General features: G+C 45.4%; 1 protein-coding gene across 1 annotated transcript in view; it reads left to right on the forward strand.

Annotated features, from left to right (window-relative positions):
- Nucleotides 1–6,261: 6,261 nt before the first annotated feature.
- LOC309664313 (NUT family member 2G-like) overlaps nt 6,262–14,700 on the forward strand; it is a gene marked incomplete at both ends in the record, with an annotated part of 44,310 nt that continues 35,871 nt past the window's right edge. The window contains one exon of the mRNA XM_082469494.1: nt 6,262–6,350. Coding sequence (XP_082325620.1) covers nt 6,262–6,350 — 89 coding nt within the window. The remainder of the gene's footprint in view (nt 6,351–14,700) is intronic.

Consider the following 14,700-nt stretch of genomic DNA (forward strand, 5'->3'; position numbering starts at 1 on the left):
CAGAAGATCGACAATGACAAGTAAAACAACACAAATAAAGAACACTAATAAAATTACTACTGGCCATGCTTTAGATATACTAGGGTACAGAGAATACCACGAACTTCTAATTATTTACAAGTAGAGAAATGAAAAACAAATTTCAACAGGCTCTCATTGAGACAGGCCTGGGACCTGGGACCTTTTGCTGCAGTGCTGCAATGCTTGCACCTGGACAAACCTCTCCTCAAGCAAAAAAATACAAAGAAACTATAAGGGGCTAAAGATAACTGCATGCATGCGCAGTTGGGACAAATTATGTATAAAAGATACAAAAAGAACAAAAAACCTCCCTACTGTCATTTCTGAAGACCTAGGAGCAAAAAAACAGGGTGTCCGGAGCAAAAGCAGGGTACTGAGCACGCCCCCTGCACTCAACACCACCAGAGGGGTGGACAAAACACTTAAGCCACCCCTCTGGCCTGACCCCTGGACACCCCCTACGCTCACCCCATATAAAGAACCAGCTCACTTCCCCCCCACCAAGGGAGCAAGTGAGCAAGGGAACCGGTAACTTGTTCTGGCTCCCCACTGCTGCAGCAGGGGCCCCAATAAAGCCTTGCCTGAATTTCTTGTCTGGCCTCTAGTCAATTTCTGTTTATTGAGGAAGGCCAAGAACCCTGGTCGGTATCATCATGGCTGGTAAAAGTCTACAGGCATGAAGAATGAGGGAAGGCGAACTTAAGAGATTCTGTGAAAAAGAAGAGTGGAACAGAAGATGCAGATAAAGATAGACAAAATCACTTCCAGAAAGTGAGATTACAAGAGTAAGTGTCAAAATGTTAAACACAAGTTGAAGAATTGTCAATTTCTGGCATCAGCTATAAGAATTGGGCTTGAAAGTAAGCAGAACTCTAGGTATTAGCCTTTGGGAAGCATTGCTTCTCGGGGGAGAATCTGCCAAATGGAGAAGTGGTGGCAGTGAAAAGAAAGAAGGAAGAAAAAGGAAGAAGTAAAAGTTAAGGATCCTACAGAAACCAAAGACAAACATGTCACACCACCTCTCCTCTCTTTCTGCCACCATCCCAACCATTACCAACATAATCAAAAATTTTAAATGCATTTTAAAATACTGGTAAAAGAGGGCACTCTTACGCCAGGAAAATTATCAACAAAAGGCCTAGGATTGAAAAAAAATTAACTCAATTCAACATAAAGTACTACAAAAAGTAAATAGAAAATTCAAATTAAAATATTTCCTGTGACAGATATTCTTTCCAAAAATTAGTAAGGGAGCAGAAGAATACTGTAACAAACTTCTAAATTGAATTAAATATTCATAAACAAGCAATTAGTTTTAAAACAATAAGTTTTTTAACATTGAATGCATGCATTGATTCAGCAATTTTAAAAACTAATGACAAAACAGGACAAAACACACAAAAAATTCAATGAAAGTCAATCAAGTTCAGAAAAGGAATTGAAGAAAAAGACAAAGTCCACCAGGGAAGGAAGAACAAATTAGAGGGTGCCCAAGAGAGTACAGATTGGAATAAAATTTTAATAAGGGACTTTGAGGAAAGGCAGGAAGACAAACAAGAGAGTACATCTGAGATTTTTTTAAAAGAGTAAAAATGTTTAAGGAGAAAGTGGATGAAATGACAGGCAGGCAAGAAAAAAAAATCTGATCTTTATATAATTAGAGTTACTAGAAATGAAAAAGAAACACAACAGAAATAAATATTGATATTTAAATCTGTAAGGCAAGAAAACTACCTGGAAATAAAAGATAACTTAAATTGACATGTTGAGAGGGCCTACCTTGTACCCGGGAAAATGACTCAAAAACAAATCACTTTGAGAAACATGTTAGTAAAACGACTCTAAGGAAAAAAATCATCAGGTCCTCTAAACAAAATAATCAAATTACCTATAATGAGAAGAATATTAGTCTAGCACCAGCCTCTCAAGAGCAGCATACAATGCAAAGCAACAGTGGAACAGCATTTTCAAAATATTCCATAGAACAAAAGTTACCCAAGGTTTTTATATTCAGCCAAGCTGCCTTTAACGTATCGAGTCTATAAGTAAACAGTTTCGACTGTGCAAGAACCCAGGGACTATTGTGCAGGTGAGTCATTCATGAGGAATCTACAATAGGATGAGCTCATGTCAACAGCACACACTGAGGAAACCTTGGTAAATGATTGCTGGTGATTATTTAACATATTTAATTGTAAATCAAATACTAACACAAGAGTAGGGTAATGGGTGAGAGAATTGTGTTTAATTGTTACATGTTCCGAGTATGTGGAAAGAATTCCATTAAAAATGGGAGGAGAAGAGAGGGAGAAGAGTGAAATTTGAAAAAGGTAACTGACTGTTGTATATATGAGTGTCAGTGAGTACCATTTAAAACTGACAGACTAGATAGCAAAAGCTTTTTAAGAAAAAGGAAAATTAAGGGCACTGTAACAGGTATACATATAAAGAGTACTTAGAACAAAACAGAATCTAAAAACCTAATAAAATAATAAAAGGATATTTTGTTATATTTATTGTAAATAAAACATATCAATTATAGCATAAAATAATATGTCAGAATTGAAACAAAATGTACTTGTAACATTAAAAGTACATGGGCAAGGAAAAAAAAAAAAAGAATGCACCAACTTGATCGACCAGGGTCAAGGCACAAATACCAAGGCCCACAGCCTCTGAATGCCCCACTCAAAATTCTCATAGAGTCTCCCATACACGTACGCACTGATGCCTGAATATTCTTACTTCACACACACACACACACACACACACACACACACACACACACACACACACACACACCAGTGATAAATGCTGATGAATGCTTAATAAAATGCTTTCCAAGGGCAGGTAGGAAAGCTTTGATTTACGGAGCTTCACAACTTACCTGGTGTAACTATTCTCAGCATGACTAATTTCAACCTGACGTCACAGAGCTGGGAAGAGATATGCACCATTGACTATACCAAGCTAGTACGAGCCAGTTCCAGCGCACCCCATCCCCTTTCATGTGAATATGTGCACACAGTCTGACTGCACCCTGAGTAACACCCTGAACTCTCACCCCAAATATACAAACAAAACCACACTACATATCTCCAGAACATATCTCAGAACATACAATCTTTCATATACACTAAACACACCCATACAACTGCTACCTGAAACCTGAATGTACATACAAAACACCTCTCACTACCTGATTTTTACACAAAACCACTCACCTTGAATGTGCTCAAATACCAACATATGCAACCAACACACTACCTGTATATTCACAACAAATAACCTGTAGACACATAGGCTCTCAAAAAACACCAAGTATACAGTTGTTTCATGAACCACCAAAAAAATACCCACACACAATCCCACAGTCCCAAAATACATATACTCCACAATTCCTGAACACACAACCTACACAGCCTCTCTGTTTCCAAATACATACACTGAACCTCTCCCATATCTCAGAATACACACCCCGTAAGCCCCATGAACCTAAAGACACACACACAGGCACAAAACAACCAAACTTACCAAATATATAGAGGACCATCCCACGAACATTGAAAATACACATATAAGCAACTCCACCAAGTTCTTCAACCAGTACATTCCAGAAGTGACACAAAGAGGATCCCTGAATACTTTAATACACACACAAAGCCCTTATGCACACTCTCATAAACTAACCATGAACATACACCCCTCATGCTCAGATACATACAAGACACAAAAACACCAACAATCCCTCAACTGTAGCTACTATACACACATGACCCTCACACACTCATGGACACACACACCAGCAAATATTCCCAATCTCTAAATATATATATCGCCCCAAACACTATACATCATCCTTACATTTCCAGAATCCAACATTACCACCACAATCCCCAAACATTTCCAAACACAAAAATCCCAGCATTCCGGGAAACCACTGTGACCATTTCTGACAACCTCAAACCCTATGAATTCACCCATGCCCTGATGGATATACACACAAACCAGTACACACTCCTAAGACACATGGACACATCTCCAGCATATCATATATAAATACACATAAAACCCCTTCCAAGTCCCAAATTACACATCTTAAACCTCCATACCCCTAAATACTTACTTAGAGCCATATCATATACTTCCAGTACAAATAAATTCTCCCATTCTCCTGTATACACATAACTCCATTACTATATCAACACAAAAATACTCACTTTCAGATACAAATAACCCCCAATGAAAAATGTAAACACATACTCTAGAAAATATTCATCTAATCTGCTACGCTCTTTGAATACACACACAAACTCAACATACATGTTTCTCACCACAAGCCCCAAATATACCCCCAATTACTCACCATACTACACATATGGAAATATACCAACCTATAACCAAAAATAAACATAAGGCTTCACACTATCTGCATATACATAATCCCACACTCCCAAATACTCACACTGAAATAACACCACCTGCTTCCAGAACACAGATTCATATAAACCCCACACCAAACAACACATTCATATGCACATATACATTATACCACCAGTCCCATAAAATAGTCTTAAACCTGCCCTCACACACCCCAAAACACACAATTCCTGAAAACCACCAAAAGAAACGCACATAATACAGCATGCCCTAAATATACAAATGATCCCTCTACATTTCAAAAATAGGCAAAACACATGACCCTACACCAAAAATAATAAACACAAGTACTTTTTCCAACTTTTCCACTATGTACATGCAGCTAACCCTTCAAAACCCACCATCAGACACGCATTTCTAACATGCTGGGAGAAAACACACAAATAAACGCACATTCCCAAAGTCTTACACTACAAATACATAACCCAAACAACTTGACTACATCTGAATTACATCTCAAACCCTCTACATAAACTCAAATACATCCACTCTCACAACAACACACTCATGTCTTCCACTTAATCCCAAATATCCACACAGACATCACCAACCCACAAATGCAAATACACTACTCAGATTCTCACCAACTCCATAAATACACAAATAAACCTCACGCCAGGAATTCATGGAAACACATTCCCAATAGACTCCCAAATAATGATATACATAAAACCACCCACTGCCCATGAGGTCCTACAATCCCTGGAAGATCTACAAATACGCATATACAACATGACACTTCCAGATACACATAAACACCCACAACTCCCCAACTGCCAAAAACAAGGATGTAACTTCTTAATATCCTTAAATACAGACACTGAACTCCAACAAGCCACAAACGCACATATATGTAATTCACACTACAAACACACCCACACAGTACTTTCACAACCCCAGAATACAAACATAAACTACCTTAAGCCCCATACGCACCTGCAGTGGTGTGTCATCAAGCAAAGCCTTAATAACCTGAATCAGCACTCCCTAAAGAAATGTGGAGATATATACCATATAATTAATTTTAAAGATATAATGGATGTGTGCACATAATTTACAAATAACTTAAAATGTACACTATTCTTCACTGTAAATTCTATATACCGAATTGATTCTTACCTAATCCTTTCGTTGATTTTTGCTGAACTTTTGCATCACCAGCCAAACTATGCTTGCAATTCCGTCATGATCTGAGAGTATCAGACTACGAATAAATGCTTATTGTTAGATTCAGGAAACTTACTGCTCTCATTGACAAAAGAGTACAGTTTGAACATAAGTGTTGATTGATATTTTTATGTTAAAAAGTTACTAGTGAAGCTGTGAGGATGTTCGCTAGATCTTCACTCATATTCCATTGACCTGAGCTGCACCTTTGGAACCAGATGAGGGTTTTCAACTCGCAAGAACTCCCTCTGGCTTTTGTACTCTTCAGAACGCGCAGACTAGAACGGCACCTGTTTAATAGCTCGCACACACTATTTCCCCCCCACTGTAGGCCCCGCAATCACTGAACCCTTCATGCAGCCGGCTCCCCAGTGGAGCCAATAACCCTGGGGTAAACCCCTCAAGGGAATCGAGCTCTATGGGGGCGTGAACCCACATTGTGGGGAGTCTCCTTACATGGACAAGGGCACAAATAACCCACAGGGTGAACACCAGCGCAGAGCGGTGACACCTGAGGGGTGAAAAGTCCCCGTACCCCTTACCTCAGGGTTCCTGGAATTGACTCTCGAGGCCGCCATGACAGGCCCCGCCCCCGCCGGACGGCCGTTTGGGCCCCAACCTCCGCGCTTGCGCATGCGCTCCTGTCTTCCGGAGCCGACTGCCCCAACGACGCCGGGAGCCATTGGAGGACGGCGGTCCGCGTGCCCGAGAGCCCCGCCCCAGTGGGTGTGCGCAGGCGTGCAGGCGAGGGGCGCGCGGGGATCTGTTCCAGGAGGTCTCTGCAGGAGAGGAGAGAAATCCAGGGTCGGGCACGCTACGGAGCATCTCTGGAGATGCTCCTCACCGGGAACCTTCGTGACGGTCTCTTCTTAAAACCAGCTCTTGTGAGATGTGCACTCGTGATTTTTATACTGCACACGTGAAACCCATGCACTTAGCTACAAAGAGTTCTGGAGAGCTCCGCTCTAAGCACAGTAGCCTCAAATTGGGGCAAGTGCTTTCATGCCCTTTGGACTGCAGTTCCTTGGTTCTTCTTTATGCCTTTCAAAAAACAGTAGGTCCTTTTTCCTAGCAAGCCTGAAGTTTCCGTTAAAGAACAATTCTAGCAAAGAATTCAGACCTGGGAAACACTCTTAAGATACTGTCTCCTGACTCCATTCCTAGAGTTTTTCTAAAGGCATTTACTCTACTAGAATATTTTTTCTCAGTGTATTTAATACATGGAGGTTTTTCAATAAATGTTGATTCACAGGTGTTTCCTTTGTACGGTTTTTTTTTTTTTTTTTTTTTTAAATAACTTTGAGAGAGAGTGGACAATCTGGGCCAATTTCAACACAGCAGGTAGTATGGGAACAATTTTCCTTTCCCTCCCTCCTTTTTTGTAATATCTTGCAGACTTTCAGTTGGCATTAAAAACAACAACAACAACAAAAATAGTAGCGGGATCAACTTACTGACCTAACTTTGTAATACTTCCCAAAGAAACTTCAATCATCAGATCCTCTTTCTGGTCAATTGCAAGATTAGAGCATTTCTCACTCAACAGGATGCCTCTGAAGACCCCTCACATCTAACAGCACTAAGCGCCTCCAAGTGCACAGACTTGAAAACTCCACAAGACACAAACATGGTATCTCTTCGTTTCTTTAATGTTTCGTGATTGAGTGGAAGATGAACTGTCTTCTGAGGCTTGTGATGCATGTCCAGAGTTGTTTTTTCTCAGTAGTCAATGCCTGCCTGCAGCCTCTGTGCAGGAATAGTCAGAGACCATGATCCAAAGGACTTTTAGATACTCCCTTCTGTGACTGCTCTTCCCAAATTACATTTGGGCTAATTTGATTATCTCTGTCTCTGAGGTGTAGGATTTTGAAGTATTACAAAAGTGATCGCAGAATTGGGACTGGCTAATTTTTGCACAGTGCAATTTTTGTATCAGTGGCCTTGAGAAGAGTCCTTCAAATACTGTATCAGAATTATGAGTGAGAATCTTGTAAATAATTGGTTGAATGACTGAACAAAGGGAGAAAGCAACAAGGAAGCCTGCCTTTCTCGAGTGCCTGGGTACAATATTTTGCCTCACCATCCCTCTAGTGTGAAGTTATTGGTTGACAATCATTTAAGTTTTCCTTCATTATGAAAGCTCCAGTACTGACCGATATTCCCAAATTGTTTATTTTTTTCAGTCCCCAACAGGAGTTTCTTTAGATATAAAGTTCACCATGATGTTGCTTGAAATATTCTCACCTTATCTTCTCATCTTCTTTTGAGTCAATTTTTCCTGACAAGGGGCAAGGAACTTCTTAAGCACCAACAGGAGTCTTTTTCACACTGTGGAACAGTCCTTCTAAACCTCTGTTTCCTTCCAACACCCCACAATCAGTAGGAGTTGTACTGCTGCTACAGCAGTGAGTGAATCTCGTCTCCCAAGAGATTTGGTTGCCATCCTCTAAGGTTTTCAGCCTTCGTCTCCCTTGACAAGTTTCCTAACAGTCCTCTCCTCTCACAACACAAAACACAAATACTCTTTCATATCATTTTGATAGTGTTAAACTGACTGACATGGATTCTCAATATGAAAAAAATAATCAAACAAGTTTTTTAAAAGGAATGCTACCATGATTCCCGTGCAGATGGGACCATATGCAATGATGAGGCCTAGATTCTAAAGAGCAAGGGTAAGAAATGCAGACAGGAAATTAACAAACTTGTAAGCAGGGCTTGCAGGCTAGGATTTAGATGGAAGTGGGTTTGTCTGAATGGGGATTGGTAACTGGTAGATAAACTCTTGGCATTGTGTCAAGGTGCACATCCATTTCATGGGTAGTGGATTTTTAACACCTAGAAAAACCAGGGCTCTAGGATGTTTAGTCCCTTTACCATAAGGAAAGAGAAAAAGATTTTCTGCCTTCTTGTTCCTTACTTCTGTCCTTACCCCTACTAAGCCAAGATGTTCAGTGCTTATATGATGGCTCTTCCAAATCCATTTCATCCAAAGAGCCTGCAGATTTTATGTATGTTTACAATTGTGTTTTCTGCTGGAGCCAATATGCACACTTGAGTCTCTTTACTCCAAGTTCTCTTTCTCATAAAGATGAGTAACTAATAATAGCTTGGTATGTTTATACTTTCTTGGTAGTGTTGCCAGATAAAATACAGATTTCGAGTTAAATGTAAATTTCAGATAAAGAGGGAAAGAATTTGCAGTAAAAGTATGTCCAAAATTTGCATGGGACACCGTTATACTAAAAACGAATTCATTGTTTATGTGAAATTCAAAAATCAAATTCAGTTAGGCATTTGTTATTTTTCTTTGCTAGATCGAGCCACCCTATTCTTTCAGGTACTTTGAAATGTAAGAGACTGTAGAAATTCTTGTTCTAGGAATCTAGTGCAGAAACAGAGGAGCCACGATACCCATACAATCATTGGAAATATCCGCAGATATATTAGAACATATATGAATTTTCAACTAGAAAAAAAAAAAAGAAGGCATTTTTAAAAATGAAAACAGATTGCCTTCGTTTTTAGTTGCATGGCGTATCCCTGGAAAGATTTTAATGAAACAGGTAACACTGCTTTCCCCCGGGAAAGAGGTGGGAGGAGGACTCGCCACTGCATATTCCATTTTGCACAATTTAATTTTGAACCATGAGAAGGTGTTGCTCGCTTAAAATATTATACTAAAATCATTTAAAAGGTAAAAAACTCAATCTTTTACAACCATGGAATACTATGAGAAAGACATTTAGTGAATTCTGGTCTTGGACATGGGGGCTGCATGACGGTTTTTTGATGGACGGGGGCTTTCCAGCACAAAGGATCATTAGTAAGGCTGGTCCTGCTGGATGTTGGTTGGAGCACAAGGACCACTCCCTTAGGAGTGATGTACATACAGCAGTCAAAGACACTGGATCTGCTGAGACAATCCTAATTTCAAATACTCAGTTCCATGTGGCCATAAATACCCAAGTGTTTATCAGACTAACAGTTCTGAATTTTGTTCAGAAAGTCTAGTCTCTGTTGAAGTAAGTCAAGAGCCAGGTAGGAAGCAGAGTGTGTTGAGGGACACAAAACTAGGTTGATGGAAAAAGAAGTGAAAGGAAGGGACCGTCAAGTCCAACCTCGGTGCCGTGAATCAAAAAAACAGTCTATAAACTGCGTAAAGAGGCACATGCCAATTGTGTTGCCACTGTGTGAGGTGGAAGGAACTTCCGGTTCTTGCCTACCTGCCAGAGCCCTCGTGGAATGTCTCCCCACCCCCACCCTACCCAGACCCACGTGCCCTCTGCCCCTCCCCCACTGCAGAATGTTTCAGCCACATTCTACTATTATGATTCAAACCTGCCCCTCCTTCACTTGGATCCTGAGCGTCTGCGAAGTGAAGCAGGTCACTCTCTGGGTCCTGGTCTTGACTTTTCTCATTGAGGCTACCAGGCAGCAGTAGTCCGTGCCCAAGCCTGCAGGATGGCTTCAGAAGGAGGTAAGCCTATAGGCTGGGGGTGTGTTCTCAGAGACCCTGCCATCCCTCACATCCTTCGGGTTCACACGTGACACTTCACGGTGGGCACACAGTTGGACTGAAGTAGAGGGAGAAGAGAGCACTGGACACACGAGGACATTTCACCTGGGGAGACTGGGGAGCCTGAAGAAACCTGAGACTGCACTGGGGAGGAGGGGTCATTGGAGGTGGATCAAGAGGAATTGCCCTGGCTATGGAGAAAGGATGGCAGCAGGCAGGTTGATTCTTTCTAGAAGGGAGACAAGCCACTTTGAAACGTGTGTGTAAGGATGTGTGTGATGTCCTGGTGGTGACACAGGGAGGGTCGTGAGGAAAGCCTAGACGTGTCTTGTGTTCCTGAGGCACCTGAAGCTTGCCTCACCATATCTTTCTAAGGGATTTGAACAGGAGCATACTGTATCTAAGGGGGCCGTGGGGAGAGATGGTCTTGGTGAGAAAACTATTCAGTGGGGCTGTGTGTGGCCACACCTGCAGTGAAGTGCCCTCTCCGAGAGCTAGGCAGGAGGTTACTCTAACTGCCGCAGCCCACACCTCGTCCACTCCTCCCAGCCCAGAGCTCACTTCTCAGTTCAGACAACTGTTGCTTTGGATTCAACAGGGGATGGGCAACCATGTAACTTCAGCCAAGAGAGGGCTCAGGTTCCTGAGTTGCTCTGAATTGTTCTTCCTTTTGTGGAATCGCAGTACTTCAGACCTACTTCATCTCGTCCAGTATCTCATGGTGGACCCTCAGGCTGCCTTGAGAGGAAGAGTTTGTTCATATTTCCTGTCACTCCTTCATGGACAGGGGACAGATGTGGAGTGGGGTTGTTTCGGGTGGAATGTCTGTGAAGGCTGCTTCCTCTTTTAAAGGGGGAAGGAGTGTAGCCCAGGGGCAGGAAGACGATCTTCTGTGTTATTATTAAACGTCCTATGACACCTGTTCTGGTTAATTAGGTGCTCCGTGGTGTGTACCTTGTTCTCCTGAACAGGGATGTGATCCAGACAACTTGATCGCCATGGCAACTGGCTTCTGCCTGCTTCTCAGATTGTCTTTCCGTTATTGGGAGCTGGAGGGGGAAGGACCACAGGCGGTCTGTACTCCCATGACCAATGTAACATGACAATTCCCTGGCCCTTGTTTAATCCTCTGCAGCCATCACTGGCTGTGAAATGACAGAATCTAAGGGACACGCGCCTACTTCTCACACACCACTCCCCCCACCCCCGCCTCCTAGGAACAGAACTCCTGAGTGATGACAGTGACTCTGGGCACTGGGGAGGGGGTGGCAGGACCTGGCCCATGTTACGTGTCTGCTGTGGGTTGTTCTGAGATGCAGGTGCATTCTGGGCCAGTGTTATGGGTTTGTATCAGGATTCCATTAGAGAGAGATTTTCCAGCATTTTGTTTTGTTTTGTGAGGCTAGGAAAGAAAGAGGGGATTTCTACTGAGCATCAGGAAAAGGAGGACTGAGGAGGAGGTGGGGCCCTAATATTTTACACAATACCTGTCCACAAAGGGCCTTTGGGTGCCTAGAACTTACCTTGGAGAAGGTCCCTACCTGCTAGTACGCCGGCTGAGGGGCATTTCTCACAGAGCGGTTGTCCACACAGTTCCAGATCTTGGGAGACAGCCTGTGAGGCTTAGGTGTCAGGGGGTGCCTTAGGGAGGCTCTCCAAGTCAGTGCTTGCTGAGGCGATTTCTTCTCGGCAGACAGGGGTCAGGGACCTTGGTGGATGGGCGCGAGGTCACCAGTGGAATAATTCTCAACTGGAGGTCAGGGCATGAAAATCACTTGAAGACATTTGCACGTTGCACAGTTTCCCTTGTCCAAGTGTCCCTCACCTGTGGAGATTTACACTCTGAGGCCACAGAAAGCCTCAGTCCCACTTGCCCATTCTCCTCCTCCATTTACTCCTTTCCTTTGCCTCAACAGCATGTCCAGTGCTGGGAACGGATGTGACCATGAACCCCGGTGCCTCCTTGTCTACTTTCACGGCAGTGCCCTTCCCTCCACCCATTCCTGGCGCCCAGCACCGGCCACCCTGGCAGCAGCACCTGCCACGTCCCATCACCCCAGCATTCCCTCCTGGCAGCAGCCTGCTGCTGCCAGCTTTCCCCAGGACGCCTATGGTGGCTAATGGTGGCCGTGGCCCCAGTGCCCCTGGGGCTTGCAACCTCACTGTCCAAGTGAGGTCACAAGGGAGGACAGTGGAGGCCCCCCAGACTCAGACCTTTGTCGTTACTCAGGCCCCCCTCAACTGGAGCGCTCCAGCGGCCCTCAGCAGCAGTGCTGCATGTCCTGCACCCGTATTCATAGCAACCCCTGTGATGGGGACCGTTGTGACTGCTTCAGCTGTTGGAGTTAGTCAGGCTGGCAAGGGAGGCTGGACCCCAGGCTTTCCTCCTCAAGCTCCACCACCAGCTGCCCAGCTGGCCCCTATCATTCGCCCAGGGAACTCTGGGCCATGGCCACATGGCACTTCCAGGGAGGGCCGCCTGGCCACCAACCAGTCCAACGCCTCGCAGGATGGCTCCTCTAACACCCAGAGAGAGTACAGTAACTTCCGACGTTGGCAGCGCTTCAAGCCCCTGGCCCGGAGACACTTTCGCCTGAGTCCTGATGCAGAAGCTTTTTCCTGCTTTCTCATGTGAGTGAACGTTCAGAGGGTCCTGAGCTTATGGGAGCTTTTAGATAAAGAGGAACTGGGGATGGACTCGCACGTTAGGTTTCTAGGGATACTGGAAGGAAGGTGTGAGGGCGATGTCCATGCTATGAGAAGGCACATTGTCGGTCACATGGGTGGGCCTGCCAGTCCGTGACATCAGGACTGAAATGTGCCCTATCTCAACTGGCCCCACCACCCTGTGAGTCTGGTCAGCTTGCTCTTCCATGATTCTCATGGTAATACGGACTGAAGACTTGCAGTCAGAGAGGGTCGTGGTGTAAGGTGAGGAGCCAAGGAGTGGATGCCGCACTCTCCTGTGGTGCCGCGTCCTTCATACAGGACGTGAGCGTACATGGCCAGGGGAGGTCACTTCAGAGGAGGAGGAGGAGCGCGGGGCCCAGGAGAGCGCTTTATGCATGCCTCCACTTCGTTGTGGAGAAGTCCACTAGGAACAGGGTGATGGTAGAGCTCTCCTAAGGGCGTGGGCTCTCTCCCACTAGAGTTGTGAGCCTGGCAGGCATTTCCATCCTAAACCTCCGGTCCCTCGTAAAAAGGGAACAATTACACTTCACTCAGAGGACTGTGCAGAAGACGCCTTGGGCTAATCTATGAAGTGTTAGCAGATTGCTTGGCACATGCCACGCCTCATTGATGATGGTGATTTTTATGATGAAAATGCAGCCTTGAGGAGGAAAAGAGCTCCCCAAGGCACAATGTCCCAGCTCTAGCCTGGGAGTGGGTGGTCGTCCTTGAGTGAGTGTGAGGCGGTGACAGCAGTGGCCGGGAAGGCTTGTCTTTGCCCTCCCAGACGCCCGCCTCTCACCCTCCTCTTGCTCAGTCATTCTGGGTTGAGTGATGTGTGGTCCACATGGGCGGGTGGGGTCAGGCAGGTGGGGGCTGGGCTGGGCCCGGAGACTGACCCCGAGGGCTTACAGCCCAGTGCTTCGATCCCTGGCCCGCCTGAAGCCCACCATGACGCAGGAGGAGGGACTGTGGAGGGCCATGCAGGAATGGCGGTGCAGAAGCAACCTTGACCGGATGATCTACTACAAGAGGGCGGAAAAGTGAGTCAGCGTCCTGGGCCCAGGGGCTGCGTGGAGGGTGAGGCGAGTGGGTGAGGGCAGGGTCTGGCCGTGGGGGTGCTCATCAGAGAGGACAGAGGAGAAGGGCTGTCACCCAGCACAGGGGCCCCGCAGCCCAGGGGCCCTACTGTCCCCCAGAAACCCCTCCCTCACCTTGAGAGTTTGAGACTTCTGTCCTTCCTCCACCAGGAGCTCTGCCTTCCCCTGATTTTGACCTACCTTTGCCTTGACGTGAAGGTCTCAGGACGGGGCAGGGTGAAGCTGTGAGTCCAGTAGGGGTCCAACTCCGGCCATATGGGCTGGGCCGGGGAAAGAGCTCCACCCGCCAGCCTGCTGCTTCCTTAGTGGTGGGTGGCTGGCGGCCACTAACATAAACTTGGGACCCCCTCTCCTTACAAACAGTGGCCTGAGTGGGTACCCTGGCTTCCCTCAAGAGGCTGCGGAAGCCAGCTGCCATCAGCCCAGGGGTCTCCAGCCCTTCCAGTGTTTGCTCCATGGTAATCCCCTTGGTTTAAGAAACAAAAACAAACAAACGAGCGCCTCTCAGAGGAGGGGAAGGCCTCTCCTCTAAGCTCAGCATCCACATCGTCCAGCCTCTCCTGGGTCCTGTCTCCAGGTCTATGTTCCAGGAGGCTCAGTCCTAGCCCAGGGTCCTGGATTCGGGCAAGGACCCCTGTGGGGAACACATGCCTGTTCCAGCCTCTGGCTGTCAGCCCTTCATGTGGTTCTGGATGGAGACGGGGGGCATGAGGAGGGTGCCCCCTGGGTCAGCCATGTGTCCCGTTGACCTGGTTCAATTCAGCGACCTGGGTCTATGCTGTT

Source organism: Balaenoptera physalus, assembly GCF_965194825.1.
Source record: "Balaenoptera physalus genome assembly, chromosome: 7".
Lineage (NCBI taxonomy): Eukaryota > Metazoa > Chordata > Mammalia > Artiodactyla > Balaenopteridae > Balaenoptera > Balaenoptera physalus.